This window comes from Mus musculus, chromosome 4 (assembly GCF_000001635.26).
Source record: "Mus musculus strain C57BL/6J chromosome 4, GRCm38.p6 C57BL/6J".
In the NCBI taxonomy this organism is placed as follows: Eukaryota; Metazoa; Chordata; class Mammalia; order Rodentia; family Muridae; genus Mus; species Mus musculus.
Genome location: NC_000070.6, coordinates 117931098 through 117957098, shown reverse-complemented (window position 1 = coordinate 117957098; position 26001 = coordinate 117931098). Strand labels below are relative to the sequence as shown.

The following is a 26001-nucleotide window of genomic DNA, read 5'->3' as shown; positions in this document are numbered from 1 at the left end:
AGTTCCCGCCCCCTTCCCAGTCACTATAGATGGTCTGGAAGTGTCTCAAACACTTCCTGATGGGCAGTCTGGGAAAAGCAGGGGTGGGGGAGCCCAAATTCCTTGGGGACAGCAGGCCAGAGACGCACAGCAGGCAGTTGGGTCTGGTCACCTCTATCTCCAAGAGCACCAAGGTCAGTGGAGGGAGGGCAGGGGGCAGAGAGCAGGCTCCTGCTGCTCCCAGGAAGACAGAGGCAGTGTGAGGCAGGCTCGGGCCCTCACTCAGCCCTGTCCTGTCCTGTATCCGGGAGAACATCTTCCTGAGTGTGGTGGGAGAGGGACGATGGCAAGCCGTCCTCTGAAATCCTGTGGGCCTTCTGTGGCACTACAATCAAAGAGACTTTGGACTTCTGAATGGCCCACCAAGTAATGCCAGTAACATTCATGCCTTTCTCAGCCTTTCTTAGTTACTATCTTACCAGCTTATTGTTCTGTTTGCTGTGAAGAGACACCATGACAACTCTTTTTGTTTGGTTTTGGGGATTTTGTTGTTGTTTGTTTGTTTGGTTGGTTTGTTTTGTTTTTTAAAACATGGTCTCTCTGAACAGTCCTGGCTGTCCTAGAACTTACAGCAGACCAGGTCAGAGATCTGCCTGTCTTACCCCACCCACCCCCCAGTGCTGGCATCAAAGGTGTGCGCTACCACACCTGACTAACCACAGCAACTCTTATAAAGGAAATCATTTCGTTGGGGCTTGCTTACACTTTCAGAGATTTAGTCCATTAGCTTCATGGCGGGGAGCAGGGCAGCATTCAGACAGATGTGGTGCTGGAGAAGGAGCTGAGAGTTCTACACACAGATCCACATGCAGCAGGAAGAGAGAGAGCCCTTGGGCCTGGCTCAAAGCCCACCCCCAATGACATACTTCCTCCAACAAGGCCACACCTCTTAATCCTTTCAAATAATGCCACTCCCTGGTGACCAAGCATTCAAATCTATGAGTTTATAGAGGCTGTTTTTATTCAAACCATCACATCAGGTGAACCTGCACAGGCCTGTTCCTGAGCACCCTTCCCCCCAAGCCTGAGGTTGGTGCTCCCTGGGACATCTCTAGCCTGCACATCACTTCCCTGGCCTCCGAGACCTAGGTAGAGTAGGTGTTAAGCCAGGCTGCTTTTCCCAGCCCTCTCTGTGGTTGGGGTTCAGCCATAGGCTCCACCTGATCATGAAGTGATGTTTCTAGCTGCTTGGCCTCTGGCTGCTGGCAAGTTCTATGCCTGTCTAGGGTTTCACCTGCAGAATTCTGGCAGGCCATAGCTCAGCTGCCAGGACCAGGGATGTCTGGGCAGGGATGGAGCAGGTATGAGGCTCAGAGTCACTCTCTGCTGCTATGTTGCTTACAACATGCACCGTTCCGGTCCCCAGGAGTCCTGATGGGCCCTGGAAACATGGAGATGCCCAGTGGCTCTGCCCTTCCCTGTGTGTAGCCACCTGGTTCTCTTATCACATTGCACAGTGCCACAGATGCTCCAAACGGGTCACCAAAAGACCTTTTACTAAACTCCCTGGACCCAGGAACCTTGATCAAGTCAGCAAGGATGTCTGATAGGGGCTCCCAGTAGGCTGTGTGTCCAACAAATCACTGATGGATACTGAATAGGGAAGTAAGGCTAAGAGGGAGGGCGGGGTCAGGGAGAAGGAGAAGCAGCCGGCGGCAGTCAGGTCCCTGATGGGAGACTCAGCTCAGGAAAAAGCTCTTCTCGGAGTTAGACTGCGCCGTCATCCACTTACCAGGCATTGATGAGGTGAAAACTCTGAGACAGTTCCTAAGACTTCAAGGACAAATTCAGTTCTGTTCCAGACCAGAAGTCACTCACAGTCTAAGGGAGACGTGGTCCCCAAACAAGAATCAGTGTGCAGTGTAGGATGTGCAGTGGTAAGGAGCCAGCTGGGGCAGACAGGGAAGGCCACGAGGCATCCTGAGATCCTGTGTAACTGGAAGGGGTAGGAGACAGGTGTTTCAGGCAAAGGAACCATGCACATGAAGAGCCTCAGGGGGCTATGCTCCAGTCTGGACACTCTAAGACTGTGGTCGGCACACACAGCTACTAACATGTCAGAGCTTAAGTGTCTCAGATGTCATGGCCTGTCTCCATCCCAGCCCTGGATGAAGACTGGGTAGGGCAGAACCTGTGAAGGACAGAGCACCTCCCCTGATCACTCAGGCCACCACCCTGTGTTTCTGCCGCTTCCCCAACTGTGCCCCAGGATGCCTGGTGGCCCAGGGCTGCAGAGCCCCCGTGGGAGCCTTACCTTCTTCCCATGTCATCCTCCCACCAACACTGGGAAACTGGCATGTACTGAGCAGCCCCCTGTCCAGATGGACCAGTGTGGAGTGTGGCCCCAACATTCAGAGGGAAGGCCTGAGGTGGTCCTTGGACAGTCACTGCAGGCCTGACCTTATGGCAGTGTTCTTTCCTCGGGACGGAGGGAGGGCAGATCTCAGAGGCCAGCCAGAGTCCCACATTCATGCTCAAGAGGTGACTTCTGTTTGGGGTTTGGTTTTGTTTTGTTTTGTTTTCAGATAGGTGGACCTGCAACTCACTGTGTAGCCTTGAACTCCGGGCAGTCCTTCTGCCTCTCCCTCCAACGTCTTGGGATTATAGATGTGAGTCACCACGTTCAGCTGAGGTTTTAAAAAAGTAAGATGAAATAGGGACTTTTGTCACAGTAAGTTCTCAGTCTCAGGCAGTTCCTGGAGCCCTGGCTGGGCCTGAACTGTTGCCAGTCCTCTTGCCACGACCTCCAGAGTTCTGAGACTCCTCTGGCTACTCCGCCCTTCTTGGTGGTATTTTTTACTGGTGGTTGCAGTTGGAAGAGCCCCATTGCACTGGGAAGTGAAGCATTTTTCTGTCTAGGCTGTGGGGTCTGGCCTAGATAGTGACCCAAAGAAGAGGAGTCAGAGGCCAGGGCCAAGGACGGGGAGCATCCTGTAGAGCCACAGCAGTGCTGGTGGCCTGGGAGCTCCACAGTGCAGCCGGGGCCATGGGGTCCCCAAACACGAGGCCTTACTGGACAGGGCCCAAGCTGGGCATTACATGACATCCGTGCTCGCACCGCTACCCTGTGCTGACCTCAGGGGAAGCTGGATGGAGGGCTGCGTTTCCTTCCCTCTGGGAGACACTGGGCAGGGCTCCCGGGTACCCCAGCTGGTCCAGACCCCTCCCCATGCCTCGACCAGTGCTCTCTTTGCAGGCAGTACCAGTGACCATACTCTTTTCTTTTCTTTTCTTTTTTTTTTGTTTTTTGTTTTTTAGATTTATTTATTTATTATATGTAAGTACACTGTAGCTGTCTTCAGACACTCCAGAAGAGGGTGTCAGATCTTGTTACAGATGGTTGTGAGCCACCATGTGGTTGCTGGGATTTGAACTCCGGACCTTCTGAAGAGCAGTCGGTCCTCTTACCGCTGAATCATCTTGCCACCCCCGGCCATACTGTTTTCACCAGGCATTGTTGCATGCAAGAATTAGAGGGCCTCCCTCCTCCCTGCCCACACTGTGCCCGCCGCTCCCTCTCTACAGATGCAAATGTTCAGTTGCCACACTGGTCATCTCTGCCTTCTGCTCGTTATCATTACTGCCTTCTGTGCCCTGTCGCTCACCCCGCCTGATTTTAATTGTCACTCTTCTTTCCTGCTCCTCCCAATCCTCTTCCTTGCATCTTTCTCCCCACTCTCCCTTTTACCACCACCACCATCTTCATCATCGTTGTCGTCATCATCGTCATCATCATCTCACAACTGCTGTCATTTAAGCTCCTCGAGTCTCAGCTTTCCTTAAATCCCTGAACTCAGTTCTCACAACAGCCCCGTTGGACAGAACTGTCACCATCCTCAGTGTTGGGAATCAAGGCCCAGAGATGATGAAGTGCTTGGTCGAGGTAACACAGCTAGTTAAGTAGTTACGTAGTAAAGGTGGGTATAAAACCCTCACCCACTGCCCCAGGAATCCTGAGCACATACCTTCCTGCTTAGACTCCTCCATGTCACCCCCTTCCTGCCGTGACTTAGGAGAGCCTTGTGTCCTGAGTTCTTACACGTAACGGGCCCCAGAGCGCGTCCGCCCACAGCTCTGGCTGCAGCAGGTGCTATTGACATTAGTGAATGGTAGAGCTGTGTCGTGAACTGTGCATTGCTAAGTCATTCTGACTGTTCACTGTAGCCTCTTGCTTACTCATTGGTCCATTCATTCTAATTCAGACCAAACAGCAAAGTCACACCCTGCCCTGAGCTACCATCAACATCCCCCTTACTTGGCACCCTGCAGTACCTTTCCTCTGCATCCATCAGGTCCATAGACACCGTAGAGAGAGAAACTGCAGCAGAGGTTGTAACTCATGATGTCACTTTGCCAGCATCAGGACCCTGTCAGTCTCCTGAGTGTTCCATCTTCAGTTCTGCTGAAGAGCCAGGAGAAACCTCCCATCTAGCATGTAAATAAAGGCCGCCATCAGCGGACTTCCCAGCCTCCCGCCCACACATGCACACCAGTTCCTTGTCTGTTGCGGTGATGAAACGCCATGACAAAGGCACTTAAAGCAGGAAGAGCTAAGGGGACTTCTGGTTCCAGAGGGCTAGGAGTCCATCATGGCAGGGATCGTGACAGTGACAGCAGACATAGCAGCAGAGACAGTTGAGAGCTCATATCTCCAGCCGCAAACTAGAGTTGTTTTGAGGCCACACCTCCAAAGCCTGCCCACACAGCTCCACCATCTGGGGACCAAGTGTTCCAGCCTCTGAGCCTGTGGGGGACACTCTCATTCAAACCACAGTAAAACCCACATCTGTTTCTGTTCTCTTCCACCACCCCTGCCCTTGATTGATGTCCATTTTTTTTCCTAAGCCAGGAGGCTCTCTCCTTTCACCTCCTAAGGGGGGGAGGGAGTGGGTGTTTCTTTCCTCAGCCTTCTCACCTCTCCTCTGAGCCTCTTTTCACATTAGTCTATTCGTCTAGGTCTTTTCTCCCCTTAAAAATAAGCCTGTGAGCTGGAGTGTGGCACAGTGGGTAGTGGTAACTGCCACCAAACCTGCTCCCTGAAGCCACATGGTGGGAGGAGAGGGAACTTCGACTGTCCTCTGACTCCCCCAGCACTAGCTGTGTCAAGATTTTGCCAGCATCCCACGGGTGGGTCCCATTTCGGAGCCCTTCCTTTGTGCTTATTCATCCTCTTACCTTCTGCCTCCGGTACCTGGAAGAGTCAACCCTTTTTGCTTCACAGCCCCTCTTGTTAAAGGACCAGCTCACCAGCTGGTACCCTCGGGGCCTTTGTTGTGTCCTGGCAGTGAGAGAGTCTAAGGACAGTTCTGGTTTTCACAAAGGGTGACCAAACTTTGGGGAGCCTTCACTCCTTCCAGTCTCTACACCCTGTGTTTTCGGTCGTTCATTATCCCAATCCACAACCGGCCCTTCTACAAATGGCTTGCCCCGTGAGGTCAGCAGCTTCCCAGCTCTCTGCTTCCGGATAGCCCTCCTCCAGTCTGCTGGGCACATGTGCCTTCTAACCATGCTGAAGTACCCAGTGACTGGCTTCTTCTTTTACCTAATGGCTGCCACTGTTTAAGTGTGAGGTCTCGGTTCACCTGGAACCTTGTTGTTTGGGGGAAAGTTCCACCTTAGAACTTCCGAATGAGGAACTTGGAGGGGGTCTGTGGTCTGTTTTAACAAGGGCCCAGATGTAAACTCAAATGTCAGAACCGCTAGCCTGCAGGACCAGTTCAAATGCTGACACCCCCAGCCAGAGCCTCCCTATTGTTACTATTGTCTCATACTCAACACTTACATTTTCTCTGGCAACACCGAAATGTGTATCCTGTTTCACACTGCTGCGATCAGCCTGCACCAGGGACTGTTAGAATTCCCCTCCTAAGCCCCTGGAGGCAGGAACCATCTTGTTTGTTGCAAACCTAGGAGCCTTCAGCCGTGGTGGAGCAGAGCTGGCATTGAGTAAACATGGAGACTGAGGCTGGTAGCTTCTGGGGATTAACCAGACATGGGGGGGGGCTCTCGGTCTGGACCTCTGCACAGCTGGCTGCCTCTTGCTCTCGAGGTCCCAGATGATGGTTCTTTTGAATTCTGGACCCCCCTGTATCTTGATCTCTTGCTTCTCCTGAGGCTCCTCTTTACCAGTCCCAAGGAGATTCCTTGATAAATAAAAACTGAACCGTCCCCGGCTCCCTGTCACCCACAGACACCCCAAGCTGGCTCTTTGTTCTTGGCTCTTCCCAAATACAGCTTTCAGAAAGGTTTCTCGACCCTCTCTTCATAGCATCCACCAACATAAATCCCAAGCGGACTAAAAAGCAAAATATAAAAGTACAGCGTGCGTGTATATGTGTGTGTGTGTGTGTGTATCTCACTGTGTTGCCCAGGCTGGCCTCGAACTCTTTAGCCTGGCTGGCCTTGACCTTTGAGCAATTTTCCCAGCTCAGCCTCCCAGATTCTGAGGCTGCCAGTGTGAGACACCACATCTAGCTGGAAATTTTGAAGAAAATAGAAGATACCTTTTATAATTTTTGGGAGGGTGCACTATAGCTCTCATGTGACAGTCAGGGGACAACTTTCAATAGTGAGTTCTGAGTTCTCTCTTTGCACCGGAGTGGGATCAGTAGATCAGACTGAGTTGTGGTTCTAGAGATCAAAGTCAACTTGTCAGGCTTGGCAGCATCCTTGCCTGCTGAGCCATCTTCCTGTCCCACCCCAATCCTTTTGTTTGGAGATAGGCCCTGTGTTGTCCTGACTCAGAGACATTCACCTGCCACTGCCTCCCAGGTGCTGGGATTAAGAGTATGTGCCACCATACCCAGCCCCACCCCCAGGCCACTGCAGGCCCCTTCTCCTCTTCCTTGTTCTGCTTCTCCTCCTCCTCCTTCTACTTCTTCTCCTTCTCTTTCTTGCTTCTCTCTTCATTTGTTTGTTTGTTTGTTTGTTTGTTTGTTTGTTTTGAGATTGAGTCAAATCCCCTAACTTGAGCTGTTAGGAGGCAGACAGTCTCCCTGTGCTTGGATTACAGGCGTGAGCCACCATGCTTGGCAGGAAGGGACAAACTTTTAAACCACAGAAGTGCTAGAAGAAACTTGGTAATAATATCCATTGAAATCAAACAAAAATATTATACCAAACATTTTGAAAGTATGTCTGGGAAATATAATAGACAAAGATTTATTATTTTGAGGGCTGTCAGGGAAGCCACCAGAGCACAGCAGCTAAGGGGACAGGGTACACAGGTCACAAAGGAAACTAAGACACATGTGGCCTGACTAGCAGTTGCAGACATGCATGTGCAGGTATCAGGGTGCCATTTGTCACCCATCACATTTTGAGAAATGTACATTGAAATTGTAACATAGTACACTGGCAAGAGTGGGAGACAGATGCTCTCAGGTAATGCCAGGGAGGGATGGGTTTGGGAAAGAAAGTGCTACCCAGTGCCAAGAGCTGTCCCCCAGAGGAAGGAAAAGCCTGCAGACAAGAGTTTTATCATGGTGGTATTTACAGTAGCCAAACCCAAATGTGACCCAAGGGATGCTATGCAAATTATGGCTGTCACTGCTGAATGGAGCACACAGCAGCAAACATAGCCAGCCTACAGTGGGTATGGACCTGTGGGCCCGCCATCACGGTCGCTCTCCTAGTCTTCACATGTGAGGAAGGCTGGTGGTCATAGAGCCGGATTCAGTGTCAGGTACTAAGACTGTTGTCTTAGGATTCTATTTCTGTGACGAGATGCTATACCACAGCAACTCTTGTACAAGAAAATATTTCATTGGGGCTGGCTTACAGGTTCAGAGGTTTAAGTCCGTTATCGTCATGGCGGGAAGGATGGCAGCAGGCAGGCAGACATGGCACTGGAGACGGAGCTGAGAGTTCTACATCTGGACCCACAGGCAGAAGGAAGAGACCGTGAGCCACTAGACCTGGCTTGAGTTTCTGAGACCTTAAAGCCCACCCTCTAGTGACACCCTTCCTCCAACAACAGTTCCGCTCCCTGTGAGTCCACCGGGCCATTTTCTTTCAGACCACCACAACTGTCCTCTTCCTCTGCCTCAGCCAGCTGTTACCCAGCCGCAGAGACTACCCAGGGCAGTGTGCATGCCAATCCTTGCTGTTCTGTACTCATCTGCAAGATCAATTGCCTTCTTAGAAGTGAGACTAAGCGCAGGACACATCTTCTGCCCACTGGGAGAATGCCCAGCCTCGGGGTCAAGAGTAGCTTGCATCAGGGCAAGCCACCTGGCCTGGCAAAGGGAACAGAGGGTGCCCTGGTCAGAAAGGTCCAACTGCCTCATCTCTCTGCCCCTGGGATGCTTAGTACAAGTTCCAGGTCCTAAAGGCTCTGCAGTCTCTAACCTCATACACGGGCTGGACAGATGAGCAAGGTCCGGCACAGAGAATGGCACTGGCAAGCTGTGAGTTATGTAATGAGTTAAAAACCATCCCATTCATCGTGGCAGTAGTGGCACACACCTTTAGTCCTAGCATTTGGGAGACAGAGACAGGCAAATCTCCGTGTTCAAGGCCAGCCCTATTTACAGAGTGAGCTCCTTCCAGGACAGCCAGGGCTACATAGAGGAACCGTATCTCAAAAAAACAAACAAATAGCAACAACAAAAACTACCTACCAACTGGTCTGACGTCAGAAGGGTGCTGCTCTTAGAGTGGGTAAAGAAGTGTATGTTCACCACACTCTGGCCACATCCAGTGAGATGCTATGAAGAAAAACATGGAAGACCAAGAGCAAAGTGCCCACCTCGGGCCTTGGCTAGCCCTTTTGAGTCCATCAGCATGTCCTGGAGGGTAGAATGTTGCTCGGACCCCACCCTCCAACCCCAGGAAGGCTGTTTGCAGGGGCTTTGAGCAGAGTTTGGATAAACAGAGTGAGGAGGCCACGAACAGGAGCAGGCCTTACCATCTGGAAAGGCTCTGGGTCGGAGGAGTGCTTTGGCCAACATTCCCTTCAGTGTCATGGTTGGTATAGGTCTCGGGGCCAGATTCTAAATTCCAAGTCTGCCCTCGGTGACATTTTTTAAAGGAAAGGTAGAATATTCTACTTAACAGCTTGATAGACTGATGTATAACTTCTAATGCTAGAACATGGGTTTCATTTTCTCATTCATTGTCGAGACGCTGGGGAACAAGCCCAGGGCCTTGGTCATCCTAGGCAGGTGCTTTACCACTGAGCTAGCCCCGTCTGGCACAGCAGAAAGTGTTCATAACCACTAGCCAGCTCTCTAGTCTCTCGACCGATTATTTTCAAGAATTACAATAGCAGAAGCTAACAGGAGCTGACTTTGAGCCAAACATTTTATATGCATGGCTTCTAGCTGTCATAACAAGAAACCGCCGTAAGGCTGGAACTGGTATTCTTATCCTGTAGTTGAAGATAATGAGACTTAGAAAGGGAAGTGAACTGCCTCAGGGCATAGGGTGAGCATCTGGGAGTCTGGGTTGAATCTTAGACCCACACTCTTAGCCGTTAGCACCAGCTGTCCCGGAGGGCAGTGGGAGACACTGAAGATTTTAAACCTGAGGTGAAGACCAGACCTACACAGGGAAGCACAGTGGAAGACAAGATGGCAGCTGGTGCCAAGACCCCAGGAGAGCCGGGGACTTATCCTGAGACAATAGCAGTGGGCAGCATGAGGAGTGACCACATCCGCTGTACCTGAGGCTGCAGAAAGCCAGGCCAGCACAGACTCCTCCAGAGAAGTCCTCCGCAGGGACCAAGGAATATCATGGTAGCAGGACCCTGGTGGGGAGACACTTCCTTGTTTTCTTCCCAGTTCTTTTCCCACTTGGTTCTGGCTATTCTGAGAAGAGTAGAACGGGTTGCATCAGCAGGAGCCTGGCAGCTCCACACACAGGAGCCAGCCCAGACTTGACTGGGGCAGGGACATTCCTGGAGGAGGGAGTGACAGGGAATGCAGCCCACAGCTGTCCTCTCCAGGAGAGGTGCGGTGGCACTGGCTGGCCCCTGCATTGTGTCCCGTGGGTGGGAGAAATGGTTTGTAAGCAGCCTTCATGCCAGCGTCGGCCTTGACAGTGCAGCCAGCAGCAGGCAGGCCTCCAGCACCCACTGCCTGCCTGCGGGAGTCAGCGAGCAAAGCTGGCTCCCGATCCCGTGTCTGAATGGGTGCAGGTGTGGACCTGTGCAGGTGTGCTGGCCTTTCTGTGGTGGCTGACACCTCCAGCCACACCCTGTTTCAGTCTCTTGGCTTCTACAACACTTGGTCATAATAGGAAAGATTTATTGAGTTTTCACTGTATACCAGACACTGCCAAATGCTATCAAGCACAGCATCGCCTTTAATCCCTTCAGCTTTCTGGGAAGTTGGTCTTGTCATCCCTGTTTTATGCAAGAGGAACCTGAGGCTTAAGCAGATGACGTGATGTGCCCCAGGTCACAGAGATGTGGAGTTGGGGTGTGAGCCTCAGTGTTCCACACTGCAGAGCCTGTCCCATGTGGACCTCTGAGAAGGGAGCCGTGGGGTACTTGCTTGATGTTAGGACAGGCTGAGATTTGGTTGGTACCTGACAGTTTTGTTTATTTCTTTATTTAGGTTTATGGGTATGGGTGTTTTGCCTGAATGTACACGTGTACACTCCATGTATGCCCGGGGTCAGAAGAAGCCTTCTGATCCCTGAAACTAGAGTTATAGGCAGTTGTGAACTACCGTATGAGTGCTGGGAACCGAACGTGGGTCCTCTGGAAAAGCAGCCAGTGTCCTTAGCCACTAGGCCATCTCTTCAGCCCCGGTACCTGATACGTTTACAACTAGGGAGACAAAGGCTCACATTGCACCTTGTTCTTACTGTTCTGCATCTCCCTGAATTCCCAAGGGAGCCTTATATCAGGACAGTGACCAATGAAAAGAAACAGAAGAAACTGAAATATTGACTGTGCCTGCAATGTGAGGCTTGGGCCCTACACTTGGGACTCTTCCCCAAGGACCCAACACTACCCTCAGCCACTTCTGCCTGCCCCACGGCAGTACAAACATCAGAGTTTGCAAAGGGATAGAGTGTGCTCGCCTGTTCCCAGGACACATGCCCTGCCTCAGCTTACCTACTGCTGCACAGAAGCAAGAAGTTAGGAGGAGCCGCTCACGTGTGTGCTCACGTGTGTGCTCATGTGTATAAGAGACCACTCACACCATACTGGAAACGGGGCACTCTGTTAGTCATCTCTCCTTCCAGAAGACTAAGGAGAGAAGCAAGGCTGTGGCCTGCCCTTCCTCTACGGTGCTTGCAGATTCTTGGAGGGATTTACAATAAGCTAATTCTCCCTAGTTTCACTTAGTGGTTAGATCCTGGACCTTTAAAAGCATGGAGAGGGCTGAACATGATGGTTTCGATGACAGTGCCTCAGGTCCCGGGCAGATTTCAGCTTCCAGAGTGGGATCCAGCTTATGTGCCCCGCTATGCCAGCTGTGTAGGTGCCCTGGCACCTTCCCTCTGTAGAATGGGTCATCAGGGGCATCGAGTGACCCCTGACTCACCTCAGAGCTCTTGGAAGGCAATAGGGAGATGTCTTTCGTTTTCTTTTTTTTTTTAAGATATTTTCTTTATATACATTTCAAATGCTATCCCGAAAGTTCCCTATACCCTCCCCCGCCTTGCTCCACCCTGCTCCCCTACCCACCCACTCCCACTTCTTGGCCCTGGCGTTCCCCTGTACTGAGGCATATAAAGTTTGCAATACCAAGGGGCCTCTCTTCCCAGTGATGGCCGACTAGGCCATCTTCTGCTACATATGCAGCTAGAGACACGAGCTCTGGGGGTATTGGTTAGTTCATATTGTTGTTCCACCTATAGGGTTGCAGACCCCATCAGCTCCTTGGGTGCTTTCTCTAGCTTCTCTATTGAGGACCCTGTGTTTCATCTTATAGATGACTGTGAGCATCCACTTCTGTATTTGCCAGGCACTGGCATAGCCTCATACGAGAGACAGCTATAACAGGGTCCCTTCAGCAAAATCTTTCTGGCATATGCCATAGTGTCTGGGTTTGGTGACTGATTTGGGGATGGATCCCCGGGTGGGGTAGTCTCTGGATGGTCCATCCTTTCATCTTAGCTCCAAATTTTGTCTCTGTAACTCCTTACATGGGTATTTTGTTCCCTATTCTAAGGAGGAATGAAGTATCCACCCATTGGTCTTCCCTCTTCTTGATTTTCTTGTGTTTTGCAAATTGTATCTTGGGTGTTCTATGTTTCTGGGCTACTATCCACTTATCAGTGAGTGCATATCAAGTGACTTCTTTTGTGATTGGGTTACCTCACTCAGGATGATATCCTCCAGATACATCCATTTTCCTAGGTATTTCATAAATTCATTGTTTATAATAGCTGAGTAGTACTCCATTGTGTAAATGTACCACATTTTCTGTATCCATTCCTCTGTTGAGGGACATCTGGGTTCTTTCCAGCTTCTGGCTATTATAAATAAGGCTGCTATGAACATAGTGGAGCATGTGTTCTTATTACCAGTTGGAACTTCTTCTGGGTATATGCCCAGGAGAGGTATTGCTGGATCTTCCGGTAGTATTATGTCCAATTTTCTGAGGAACCTCCAGACTGACTTCCAGAGTGGTTGTTCAAGTTTGCAATCCCACCAGCAATGGAGGAGTGTTCCTCTTTCTCCACATCCTTACCAGCATCTGCTGTCACCTGAATTTTTGATCTTAGCCATTCTGACTGGTGTGAGGTGGAATCTCAAGGTTGTTTTGATTTGCATTTCCCTGATGATTAAGGATGTTGAACATTTTTTCAGGTGTTTCTCAGCCATTTGGTATTTCTTAGTTGAGAATTCTTTGTTTAGCTCTGAACCCCATTTTTAATGGGGTTATTTGAATTTCTGGAGTCCAGCTTCTTGAGCTCTTTGTATATATTGAATATTAGTTCCCTATCAGATTTAGGATTGGTAAAAATCCTTTCCCAATCAGTTGGTGACCTTTTTGTCTTATCGACAGTGTCTTTTGCCTTACAGAAGCTTTGCAATTTTATGAGGTCCCACGTGTCAATTCTTGATCTTACAGCACAAGCCAATGTTGTTCTGTTTAGGGGAGATGTCTTTCATCTGTGCTGCAGACTCCCTAAGCAGGAACAGCATATAATGGCCTGGCAGAAAGACACCTGTCTTGGGACCAAGACACTAGGTTTCAGTCTAGGCACAAACTCATAGGTTGTGTGACTTTGAACATGTTTCGCTTGTGTCTATGAAGTAGATGAAAGAAGAGATAAGTGATGGAGGCTCATACCTCCCCTCCCCCACCCCTGCAGGCCCTGGGGGTGGACTGTTGGGGCCTGCTGAGCTCTAGAGAAAAGACAGGTCTGAGACATGTGACCAGCACATCTGCCACTCGTGGTTATCCATCACAGGCTGGCCTGTTCAGGAAGGGGCTTCTCCATCACACCATCCCATGGCTCAGCCTGTTCTCATCCATGCTGGTCCTATGTCACCCTGCTGACCCCACCTTTACTCCTTTCACACACAGCCACAGACCTAGGGAGGGACGCAGAAGCCGCACGAGCTGGCACCTAGTTGATTAATGTAATAGGCTGAGACCCAGAATTTGGCCTCAAGGGCTTGTCCTTTGATCTGACCGATGAAAGGAGGAAACAGCTGCCAGAGAAAGAAATGTTGCCTTGGGTGGGAGACAAAGGGAAAATGTTTGAAGCAGAGGCAGGGATGAGGGGCTCAAACCAACTGGGTGCCATTCTGCTCCTGAGGCCAATGAAGGAGCTACAGGAGACTCTTGTAGCCCCTTCAGTAACCGTGCCCTGCACAAGCTGTGCTGGGCCCTGGGCTACAGAAATTAGTCAGAGAAGAGCCCAGCCCTGGATAATCCTCCCAGTAGCCCGAATGGTAAATACTGAGTGTCTCTGGTTTAACCATTAGGAATCTCTTCTGTGCTCAGAGTCCCAGGGAGCAGAGCTGAAGCTGAAGCCCAGGACCAAAGCCCTTAACTCTATGTTGTCATCTCTCAGACACTAGGAGGGGCTTTTTCCTTGGGGTACAGGATCTCAGAGGAGATGAGCAGGAGGCAGGTCTGGGTGGATGCATCGGGTGGGTACAGGGCAAGGGTACTGGCGATGAGCAGTCGCAGAGGCATGGAGGAGTCAGCTAGCAGTGGCTGCGGAGGGCTTGGGGTGTGAGCTGAGTGGCCGCCCCACTGATACGAGCTGGTTTGTACTTGGAAAGATCATTCTGGCAGGGTAATGTGGCCCAGGAGGCAGAGACTGAGCTTCTGGGTACTCAATTCCATGTGTGTTAAATAAGCAACTGGAATTTCACGATCGTTTTCACGTGTCACATATGTTCCGTTCCTTCTCCAGGGCTCTGGGGTGCTTAGCAGACATGGAGTGGGCCAGTAATAAGACGTGAACCTGGGGTGGCAACAGTGGCTTTGCGGGAGAGCCATTGTTTATGGAATAAGATGCAAGAAGCAGATGGCAGAGCAGGATGGGCCAGGGAGTACAGGAGAACCTGCCTGTACTCCCAGGCTCTGGCTCAGAAGACGGATGGAGTAGAGAGAGGAGACAGGAAGGAGGAAAAGATGTGACAATGTAGATGTCAAATGATATCTATGTGAAAACGTAGTTCTGATGTCTGGCTTTTCCTTTATGGGGATGTATCCAGTATTCCTCAGCTGCACTACTTTGGCAAACTTTTGGAGACTTTCCTGGCATTTCACACCATATGGACCACTGTAATAAAGCTAGGAGGATGGGGAATTGGCCTTATGCTTAGCTAGCCTGAGAATGGCCCTAGGTAGCCGCTTAACCTTCTCTTACATCTTCTACCCATTTCTATGAGATCTCATTGTGTTTGTTTATTTGTTTCATAGTTTTTGGTTTTCTGTTTGTCTGTTGGAGCAGGGGTGTTGTTGAGACAGGGTCTTACTATGTAGCCCAAGCTAGCCTCCTTAGAAGCCAAGGCTATCATCCGTCTGCCTCAGACTCCTAGGTACTGGGATTACAAGCATACATCACCATGTCTGGCTGGTTTTCATGGACTTTTAAAACATGAACCTCTTATTGTTTGTGATAAACTTTTCTCCACACGTTTGTTTCTCTCTTGAATTTGCTTGTATTATTTTGGGGGGGGATTTATTTATCTTAAGCTCTATGTGTCTGTGCACTCTGTGTATGTTCTGAAGTACATATATATAAGAATGCTTATAAAGTTGGACTGGGCGTGTGGTTTAATCGTAGAACATTTACTAACAGGCTTGACGCTCTGGATTTGATCCCCAGTGCTGGAGAAAAAAGAAAGGGAGAGAAGTAAAACAGCCTTTTAGGGCCAGTGAGGCGGACCAGCAGGTAAAGGTGCTTGAAAATGGGGCATCTCTCCTTTTTTAATCTATATTTATTTAGTGTGTGTGTCTGTGTGTGTGTATGTGTGTGTGTCTATGTCTGTGTGAGGTGGGTAGGAGAGACAGACAGACACACATACACACTTGTATACATGTGTGGATGCCTATGGGGGTCAAAGAACATCTTGGTTCTCTCATCCCACCCTGTGGGTTCTGAAGTCAAACTCCAGTGGTCAGGGTAGGGAGAGGCGCCTTTACCCACGGAGCCTCTTTTCTTGTACTTGGTGATTGTGCCCTCTTGATGTGGTCAGTTCTTTTCCACTCTAAGTTTAGTTGGTTCTTTCATGTCCCCTAGGCAAGTACCAGACTTTCTGCTTTAGAAGCCACAGTAATGGTGCGCCCCTGCTGGACTCACTGCTCCCTCCAGCATACTGAAGGCCCTGGTGTAAGGATAGAGAGGGGAGCTCATGAGAGAGTAGCTGAAGTGACTGAATTGGGATCTAGACCAGGAAAAGCTGGAGGTCAGAGGTCTCTGTGAGGTTGGATAGGAGGAAGGGAGAGGCTAAAGAGAGGAGTCTGTGGGCTCCGGTCAGACACTGGGATCTTTCAGAGGCAGTGATTCCACATTTATGACCAAGCTCCGTGAGAGAGAGTGAACTATTCTGCACACAACAGAGAGAATGATCTATTCTGCACACAACAGGGCTGAAGCCCCAGCTCTGGTCAAGCGCAGGACTGGGGTCTGAGTGTTGCTGTGATGTTCTGTGATAGCTCATGCAGTGTCTTTATTTTCCAGGTCCACTTTAGCGCAGTTGACTGAGAGCCAAGAAAGACAGAAGGAGGTGGGCTCGGCGAGCTCAACAGAGCAGATAGGCAAAAGAGGGCAGGCTTCTGGTGGGCTCTAGCTTCTGGTGGGGCGGTGGGACAGCTGGGCCTGCAGGTCTCCCTTGTGGCCCAAGGATACCCGACCCAACACTCAGGCCAGAGAAGCACTCCCAACGGTGTCCCACACCTTGCCTCAAAACTCCCTTTGTGTCCTTTCTTACAGACCATGGGTCTACCATATGTTCATCCTTCCCCAACACATATATGTTGGTCACACGTCCCATGACCCCTGATCTGCCGAAGCCTTCCTGTGCTGGTTTCTACCCCAGACCTCGGATTGTCCTTCAATACATATCCCCTCTCCTCTGAGCACATCACCAGGTGCCCAGCGCATGTCTCCTTGTGCTCTGTTGTCTACAGAGTGCATCTGATGGCTTCTGGAAGTCCGTGGCCACCCGAGTGCCCAAGGAGCCCCCTGAGATCCGCATCCTCAACCCATACTTCATCCAGGAGGCTGCCTTCACTCTCATTGGACTGCCCTTCAACAACGGCCTCATGGGCAGAGGGGTGAGATTCCTGGGAGGGGAAGAGGAGGAAGTCTAGGCGGAGGAGCCTTGGAAGGGAAGTGGTAGCAGTGCTTGGGGAAAGAGGCCCCCTGGGGAAGAAGGCCCATCTTGGAAGTGGGCTTGATTAGCAATGGCGGTCTCAGCCCCATCTTCCCCACCCCCTCCACAGAACTCTCCCTGCTTCCTCTCTCCCTCCAGAACATCCCAACCCTTGGCAGTGTGGCAGTGACCATGGCACTACACGGCTGTGATGAAGTGGCAGTCGCGGGCTTTGGCTATGACATGAACACACCCAATGCACCCCTGCACTACTATGAAACTGTGCGCATGGCAGCCATCAAAGAGGTGAGGACTGGGCAAAGGGGCAGTCTTTGGGTGAAGCCGGAAGTGGGCATCCAGTACAAAGGGTGAATTCTGGCATTGTATAAATGAATGCTAAGGGGAACTGGCAGCAGCTTTTGCTGCCCAGAGTTCCTGGAAGGACCACTCACAGCTAAGCAGCCACTGCAGTCTACCCAGCATGCGGTCTTCTAGCTGTCTGTGCATCCTCTTCCCGGCCTGCCCTGGGCCTAGAACCCCCGCCCCCTCCCCACCCCCTTTTGGGCTCTATCCCTGAATGTTCCCTTCATGGGCCTCCTGCCCCTTGCCCAGTGCCTTACCATACCTCCTTGCTACACAACTGTCAGTTTTAGTCTCTTGTCCCCAGCTCAGATCGTCCTCTTCCACAGACCGCCTTCCCCGGGAAGACCCTTTGCCCCTTCTTTGCCCCTTACATGACCCACAAGTGAACAATGCCTCTTGCTCCCAGGAAGACCCCCATACCCACTCCACCCTTCCCTGTACCAGGCACAGAGCTCACTTAGCAAGCTCCCAGGCAAACCGTCGGTACAAGTAGCTTCTAGCTCTCCGGACCCCTCAATCCCACAGCCAGGATATGGCTGGGAGACGGGTAAGGTGAAGCCTTCTCAGGCCTCAGCATCTGCTGGGGTGGCCTCTCTCTGAGCCTGGAGGGTGGGTGTGGTTGCAGAAACAGCTCCTCTGCACTCTTCCCCCCATTAAACCCTTCACTCCCCCTCCTGCCTTCACCTCCCGTCTCAAGAATGCTAAAGCTGATGGACTGGAGATGCCTTCTTCTTTGTCTCATTTATTACTGTTGTGGGGTGCATTGTACCATGGTTCGCCAGTGGAAGTCAGAGGACAGCTTTTCAGACTCTTTTCTCCTCCCATGGTGGGTTCTGGGATCAAACTCAGGTCTTAGGCTACATAGCAAGCACTATTATTCTCCACCATGGTCTGATTGATCAGAAACCTTTTGTGTTGAAAGAAGAACCTAACTTCTTTTTTTTTTTTTAAGATTTGTTTATTTTTATTATATGTAAGTACACTGTAGCTGTCTTCAGACACACCAGAAGAGGGAGTCAGAACTCATTACGGATGGTTGTGAGCCACCATGTGGTTGCTGGGATTTGAACTTCAGACCTTCGGAAGAGCAGTTGGTGCTCTTACCCTCTGAGCCTTCTCACCAGCCCAGAACCTAATTTCTTACTGCTTAATGCTCCATACCTCTCCCCTCCCCTCCCCTCCCCTCTCCACATTCCTCAGCTTTGGTCTAGCCTTTTTTTTTAAAAGATTTATTTGTTTTATTAATGAGTACACTGTAGCTGTCTCAGACACACCAGAAGAGGGCGTCATTGGATCCCATTACAGGTGGTTGTGAGCCTCCATGTGGGAATTAAACTCAGGAACTTTAGAAGAGCAGTCAGTGCTCTTAACCGCTGAGCCATCTCTTGGTCTAGCCCTTAATAATCAGCATTAGGCTGGGCATTGTAGCACAGGCCTTTAATCTCTGTGGGTCTCTGTGAGTTTGAGGCCAGCCAGAGCTTGAGTGAAACCCTGCCTCAGGAGGAGTAGAAAAGATGGGGCTGGATCCAGAGAGAAGGCTCAGTAGTTAAGAAGACATACAACTTTATTCCCAACTCACGTATAGCATGTAGACACTTACAGACATGGTATATACATATACATACATATATACATACATACATACTCACTCATTAAAAAAATGAATCTCTCTCTCCCTTTTTTTTTCTTTTGAAATAGGGTTTTTCTGTGTAGCCATGGCTGTCATGGTACTCACTGTAGACTAGTCTAGCCTTGAACACGGAGATCCACCTGCCTTTGCCTCTCAAGTGCCAGGATTAAAAGCATGTGCCACCATGCCCAGCTAAAAAAACACATATCGCCGGGCGTGGTGGCACACGCCTTTAATCCCAGCATTTGGGAGGCAGAGGCAGGCGGATTTCTGAGTTCGAGGCCAGCCTGGTCTACAAAGTTAGTTCCAGGACAGCCAGGGCTACACAGAGAAACCCTGTCTCGAAAAAAAAAAAAAACCCACATATCTTGAGATAAAATAAATGAATTAAAATAAGGACTATCAAGAGAGACCCTGCTGAAAACATGGACTGCAGTGGATGCACAGAAGTCTGGTCACATCCTGCCTTAGTGCACAGCAGTGTCTGGCTCCAGGAGGCTCCCAGCTCACCTGTGTGGAGGAGGGACTAGGAAAGAGCCCAGAATGGGGCAGACAGTCCCTGGTCTAAAAGCTACATCCAGGACAAACTTTTGTGCCTTCTCTTTCATTCAAGATTTAGTTTTAAGTGTGTGTGTGTGTGTGTGTGTGTGTGTGTGTGTGTGTGTGTGTGTGTGTGTACTGTGTCTATATGTGCTGATATGCTATATGTGTTCTGGGAATAAAGCTCTATGTACGCACATGAGTACAGGTTTCCACTGAGACCAGAAGAGGGTGTCAGATCTCCCGGAGCTGAAGTTTTAGCTGGGAGCCGCTGACAGCATTGCCAGGAACTGAACACACATCCCCTGCAAGAGCAGTACGTGCTATTAACCCCTGAGCCATCTCTGCATCCCCGTGCCTACTCTTTGATCAGGGAAGCAAACTGTCCAGCACCTTCATAAGCGTAGGCTGGTGGAGAGCACAGAGTTCCCATGTCCCAGTTACCCAGACATGGCCAAGTCTTTCCCCTCATGCTCCCCTTCCCAATAACTACTGGGAAAATGGCTTTTAGACCCAGCATTAAGGTTAGAAATTCTGTAACTCTAAAAGATAAGAACCACTCTGATATCACATGTAAAAAAGTTAATAATTTCCTAATGTAGTGGAATATCCAGTACTCTATTGACCTGTTAGCCCTCAGTGACTCCTAGTGGGTGCTCTTGAAACTGACTCATCCCTTGGTGACTTCTGCTGGGAGAAAGAGAAGACGCAGTATAAACAGTTTTATGAGTGCCCATCTTTGCTTGAATCCCTGCTTGGCCATTCTAATGAACCTGGTGGTGCTGGTGGTGGTGGCGGTGGCGGTGGCGGTGGCGGTGGCGGTGGCGGTGGCAGCAACTGCTGTGCTTTGCTTTTTGCCTGTAAAATCTAATTTCAGTCCAGGGAGGTGGCTCCTCCTGCATAAGCATGAGGACCTAAGTTCAAATCCCAAGAAGTCCGAATGTCAGAGGTCAGCCGTGGACCTTCATATGACTCCTAAGGATAAACCTCAAGTTGTCGGGCTTGAGCAGCGAGTGCCTTTCCCTGCTGAGCCACCTCACCAGCCCCACCTGACCTCATCAGTTCTCCTGAAGCTGTATCCATACTCCAGTGGACTCGGAAGTTCCACACAGTTACATCAGATAGTCTGCGAGTGTAACTGCATTCCCAGGTGGCAAAGAGGTTCCTGCGGCCTGCTCCACCACCCTCTCATCTGGAACCATCCGAGTGCTGTCATCATAGCTGACGTGCTTGCTTTTAGGTTTCTAGAGTTCTTCCCTGTGGCCACTCCTCACTGTGTCTGGAGCCCGATGTACTGCTCCATCATTTTTCTGGGGTAAAAGTTTAAAGAGCTCTGGGCTCACTCTTCTATGTAGCTTGGTTTTTTTTACCTTGGTTTTTTTTCCCAGGGCAAAGGAGTTGTGTAAATTTTAACCAGTTTGGGGGGTTGGGGGGAGCAGTTCAACTTCTTTTTTTTTTTTTTAAGATTTATTTATTTATTATATGTAAGTACACTGTAGCTGTCTTCAGACACTCCAGAAGAGGGAGTCAGATCTTGTTACAGATGGTTGTGAGCCACCATGTGGTTGCTGGGATTTGAACTCCAGACCTTCAGAAGAGCAGTCAGGTGCTCTGACCCACTGAGCCATCTCACCAGCCCCCCTTTTTTTTTAATTCAGTATTTTTTAATAATTTACTTATTTTCATGTGCATTGGTATTTTGCCTGTATGCATGTCTGTGTGAGGCTGTCAGATCCACTAGATCTGGAGTTACAGACAGTTGTGAGCTGTCATGTGGGTGCTGGGAACTGAACCCAGGTCCACTGGAAGAGCAGCCAGTGCTTTTAACCAGCCATCTCTTCAACCCCGACATAGTCCAGTTTCTAACAGTTTCCTGTTGCTCCCCTACCAAGGGAGCTTTGCCTCATCTCCTTGATCTTCATGTTATTGTTTAGAAGCCGCAAAAGGTGATATACCCCAAGAATTCGCAAAAGGAAGGGTCATCTTCATCTTTTTTGACAGAAATGAGGGAGTAATGAAAGTCAGAGGGCAAGTTTTTCCCCATCGTTTATAAACAAATTCTTTTTATTTTCTAGTAATTTTGCTGTCCTAGGTCTAACATGGTCTCCTTAGTCAAGAGGTTCAACAAAGATGAAAGCCTTTCTAATGGACTTTCACCTACCTTCTAAGAGACAAACCCTTGTATTTGATGGCTCCCTTCAATTTGTAGCACAGATAACAAGCCACCAGCTTAGTCAAAGCTTCAACCATAAAAGCCCATTAACTGTGGAGGGCAGTAAAATCAGGGCAAGCAGTCAAGGAGAGATCTGTCTTCATTCCAATAGTTTTCAATTTCTTAGTCAAGGAAGGAATTCATAGGAGAATTTAAATTTGTTTGGAATTTCTGTTTTGCACTATTAAATATTGATGAAAATACAATCGCTAATTCCAGGGACTAAAGAGATGGCTCAATGGTTAAGAGCACTGACTTCTCTTCCAGAGGACCTGGGTTCAATTTCTAGCACCCACATGGCAGCTCACAACTGTCTGTAACTCCAGTCCCAGTGGATGTTACCCTCACACAGACATACGTGCAGGCAAAACACTAATACATATATAGTAAGAATAAATAAATCATTTAAAATAAAATCTTTAATTGAAAAAAAAGTCAGGCATGTCTGCACAAGCAGCTGACAGGAGGGTCACTGGGGTTTGCTGAACACCAGCAAAGCTCCAAGATGAATGAGAAACCCCGACTTCAGAGAATATGATACAGTGATAGACCAGGACAACACCGTCCTCTCCCCTCTACAAGCATATGCACACAGTCATACAGTTACACACACACACACACACAGAGAGAGAGAGAGAGAGAAAGAGAGAGAGAGAGAGAGAGAGAGAGAGAGAGAGAGAGAGAGAGAGAGAAGGAGAGAGAGAAGAAGGAGAGAGAGAGAGAGATCAATGTAATTTCATTGAACAAATCTCATGGAGTGCCTACTGTGTGTCTAGCCATCCCTGCCCTTAGAAACTTCTGGAAAGATGATTTGAACCTTCAAAGAATGGATGTGAGTCACCCAGGGGTCTGAAACAAGGAGAGCAACTCCAGAGGCAGCAGCAAGGCAGAATGACAAAGCCTGGTCTAGGTTTTTCTAGGGGTCTGAGGGGACAGATGGTGAGATCAGGGGGGATACTGAGGGAGACTGGACCACCTGTGCTGTGGATTGTCGGATTGTCGGGAAGGAAACCACTACCACTTGGGGATGTGGAGGCTTCAGGGCAGCCAAGTCTGTGGTTCATTCAAGAGGCCTCAAGGACGCTCAGAGCAGAGGACTATAGGGTCTCTGGTTGGGGACTGCCTGAGTTTTAGATTCCAGAGGTTTGGAAGGTCGGAGAGTGTTATGGGAATCAAAATAAGGGCTGGACAGCCCCTAGTTCTTAATACAGTAAATAGTATCTGTGGGTACAGGCGTGGAGTGGCCCAGTGCTGACACATGCAGAGGCCAGCTGGGTCTGAGCCATGAGGCTAAAGACACTCATTCCTTCATTCCTTCAGTCAAGCCTTTCCTTTGAGAGCCTTAGTCATCGGAGCTTCCTGGGGAGAATTCTGGGAATCAGAAGGAATCCAATCCCATTAAGCCCTGGAAGGTGGCATCTTCTCTAACTTAGTAGGATGAAGTTTTTACGTGTATAGCACTTTGGGTTTATTTTATTCAAGGATGATGGTATGGGAAGTGCTTAGCCTTTGGGAGCCAGTCTGGTGGGATGGTCTTAGGAGGTAGAGGCAAAAAGATAAAGGGAGTTAGTGAGATGCTGCCTTAGAACAATAAAGCAAATGAGTATATTGGCTCACATCTGTATTCCAGCATCTGGAAAGCTGAGGTACAACGATCATGAGTTTGAGACCAGCCTAGATGACATAGTGAGTCTGAAGCCAGCCCAGGCTACTAAGTGAGACTCGGTCTCAAAAACCCAGAGCAAGTGAGACACATCCGTAAGTAAAAGCATTAGCCATGTAAGCCTTGGTGACCTGAGTCCAATCTCTGGAACCCACACTAGAAGGAGGAAACGCATTGTCAAGGGTCATTCTCTGACCTCCACTCAGGCCCATATTCAAAGACCCACACATCATAGACACACAGAGGGAGAAAGTTAATAATACATTGAAAACAAACAAGCATAAATAAATTTTTAATGTTTAGCTTCAAAAAGGAGAGCATTTTTAAAAAGAAAGACGAGGTGTGCTCCTGAGGCTCCCTGGTTACCTGCCTGGAGAACCGATTGCATCAGGCCAGAGCAGCAGCCCCTGCCCTTGCTGTGCGGGCCAGTGATTCACCTCCTTGCCCTCAGGGTGTCTAGAACCCAAGTGCTGCCAAGGAGCTGTGGGCTGTTGTCTGAGGGAACAAGAGGCTGAGCAGAGGGGACTGGGAAGCTGAGACCACTCAAGACTTGGAAGGAGCCCAGGGCAGAGTTCCTCTGGGGTGACGAGGGTGTGCCGGGCTTGTTTGTTGAGGGGTATTGTTGAACAATTGTGTACCTGTGTATTCCCAGTCACAGAGCTTCAGAGGGTGGTGACTGGAAGAGAACACCAGCTCAGGGTTAAGCAAGGCTGTGTCCCAACAGCCCTCTGGATTACCCACTTCATGACTTCTCCATCTCTCCCCTTCTAGTCCTGGACACACAACATCCAGCGAGAGAAAGAGTTTCTGCGGAAGCTAGTGAAGGCACGTGTCATCACTGACTTAAGCAGCGGTATCTGAGTGGGCCGGACACCAGGCCAGAGAGGCTCACGCCAGGACCAAGCAGCTGCCACCTGCACAGGAGCCTTCCCACCCAGAGAGGGACAGTGCCAAGAGACCCGAGGGCCAGTGAGGCCTTGGCAAGGCAACCAGAGCTGTGCCCACTGCAGGCCAGCTTCAGAGACCAGCACCCTGCCTTGCTGCCTGGGTCCATGAAGCCAGAGGGCCAGGAGGCCACTGGCTGTGGCCAGCAGGCCCAGCATGCAGGAGGTGGGACATTTGGTAGCAAGAATGCTACCAGAATCATTTCTCTAATCAGTGTTTGGTGTATTATCATTTTGTGAATTTGGGTATGGGGAGGGGAGGGATAATTTATTTTTAAATTAGATGTCACATTTGGTCCACTTGTTGTGCAGAAAGAGGCCCACTAGAGGGCCCATCAGACAGTGGTACCAGTGAACTCCCTGAAGGATGGAGGTGTGGTGACCATGCTTCAGGGACCGGGAGGTGGATAGCATCTCATGTCAGCCATCTCCAGCTCACGACACTCTTTGGCCTTCCTTGGGGAGAAGATGAAGTACTCCCTCTCACCAGCCACCAGTGTCCCACAGGGGAACCCCAGAGCCATCCCTTTAAAGCCAACAGGACAGCTCTTGGACAAGAGCAGAGAGAACTCAGGAGGCAAGGCCCAGCCCAGCCTGACGGGAATGAATGGCTCCGTCCATAGCTGTCCCTAATCCATGGGGCAGTAATCCTTCCTGAACTGTCAGATGGTCTGGGTTTCTTGCTGGGACTGCCAGCTCCATGGGTCCTACCCAGGACCAGAGGGAAGTGAGGCTCCAGGACCTCACCCAGGCTGCCGCAGCCAGCCGGGGCAGCTCTCACGGAAGCAATAAAGCTCTCCTCTGAATCTGGCCTCCTGTTGTTTTCTCTGACTTTTCTGGAAGAAACAGAAACTGCACTGAACACAAGGGTCTTCTCTGCAGCCCATGAACTCCTGGGTCCCTTTCACTTCTCGTGTCTACTATAGGACCTTTGAATCCTCCAGCTCAGTGGTTAAAAGTATTTATTGTTCTTGCAAAGGACCCAGGTTCAATTCCTAGCACCTACCTGAAGGCTCACAATCGCCTGTAACTCCAGTTCCAGGGGATCTGATGTCCCCTTCTGAACTCTAGGGCTCTTGTTGTATACATACACACATCCAGGCACAGAAACACACAAAATTAATTAAAAGGCCAGCAAAAGAGGCCCACACAACACAGAGAAACTCACAGACCTCCATTCTTGCCATCCATGGCTCCCCTTAGAAATGAATGTGGCCCACTCCTTATTTGCACTTCAACAGAAAACAGGAAAGCCCCCAACCCAGCCCTAGACACCCCTGGTAACTTTAGAAAGGACATCCCTGCCCCAGTTCACCTCCTTAGGCTCTAGAATCTGAGCCCTCTTAACCCCAGGTAGATCTGAGAATCAGAGACATGTAATGATGGAGGTAGCTTCCTGTCAGACACTGGCCACTACGACAGTAAATGGGACACATAGCTTCAGCTATATGCCTGTCAGTGGTAGCCCTAGCTGCAACGGCCACCTCAATTCAGCAGCCAGTTTTATGGGAAAAGAAAAATGTATGTATGTGCTGTGTGTCCATCCGTGTTGTCCTATGTGCCTCACCCCATGCAGCCTTGTGGAGTCTGAGGATAACCCTCACAGACTTCAGCCTCAAGCACTGCACAAAACTGCTCTCTCAAAATCAGTGGTTAGGGGCCGGATGTGGTGGCGCACAACTTTAATCCAGCAGAGGCAGGTGGATTTCTGAGTTCGAGGCCAGCCTGGTCTACAAAGTGAGTTCCAGGACAGGCAGGACTATACAGAGAAACCCCTGTCTCAAAAAAAAAAAAAACAAAACAAAACAAACAAACAAAAAAATCAGTGGTTAGGAACCCTGGCTATGTGCCAAAATCACAGGTGAA

The 26001-nt window shown here is 49.9% G+C and overlaps 1 protein-coding gene across 20 annotated transcripts in view; it reads left to right on the top strand.

The window, feature by feature from the left end:
* Positions 1 to 24947, top strand: part of St3gal3 (ST3 beta-galactoside alpha-2,3-sialyltransferase 3) — a 202821-nt gene extending 177874 nt beyond the window's left edge. For 15 of the 20 annotated variants that reach the window (XR_376302.4, XR_376301.3, XM_006502898.4 and 12 more), the window contains 3 exons: positions 16599 to 16745; positions 16943 to 17089; positions 23963 to 24947. Coding sequence is in view for 18 of the 20 variants with exons in the window: in XM_006502898.4 (XP_006502961.1) it covers positions 16599 to 16745; positions 16943 to 17089; positions 23963 to 24052 (384 nt within the window). In the remaining 2 variants the exon portion in view is untranslated. The other 5 variants (NM_001285521.1, NM_001161774.2, NM_001285520.1 and 2 more) reach the window with 2 other exon arrangements.
* Positions 24948 to 26001: the final 1054 nt, after the last annotated feature.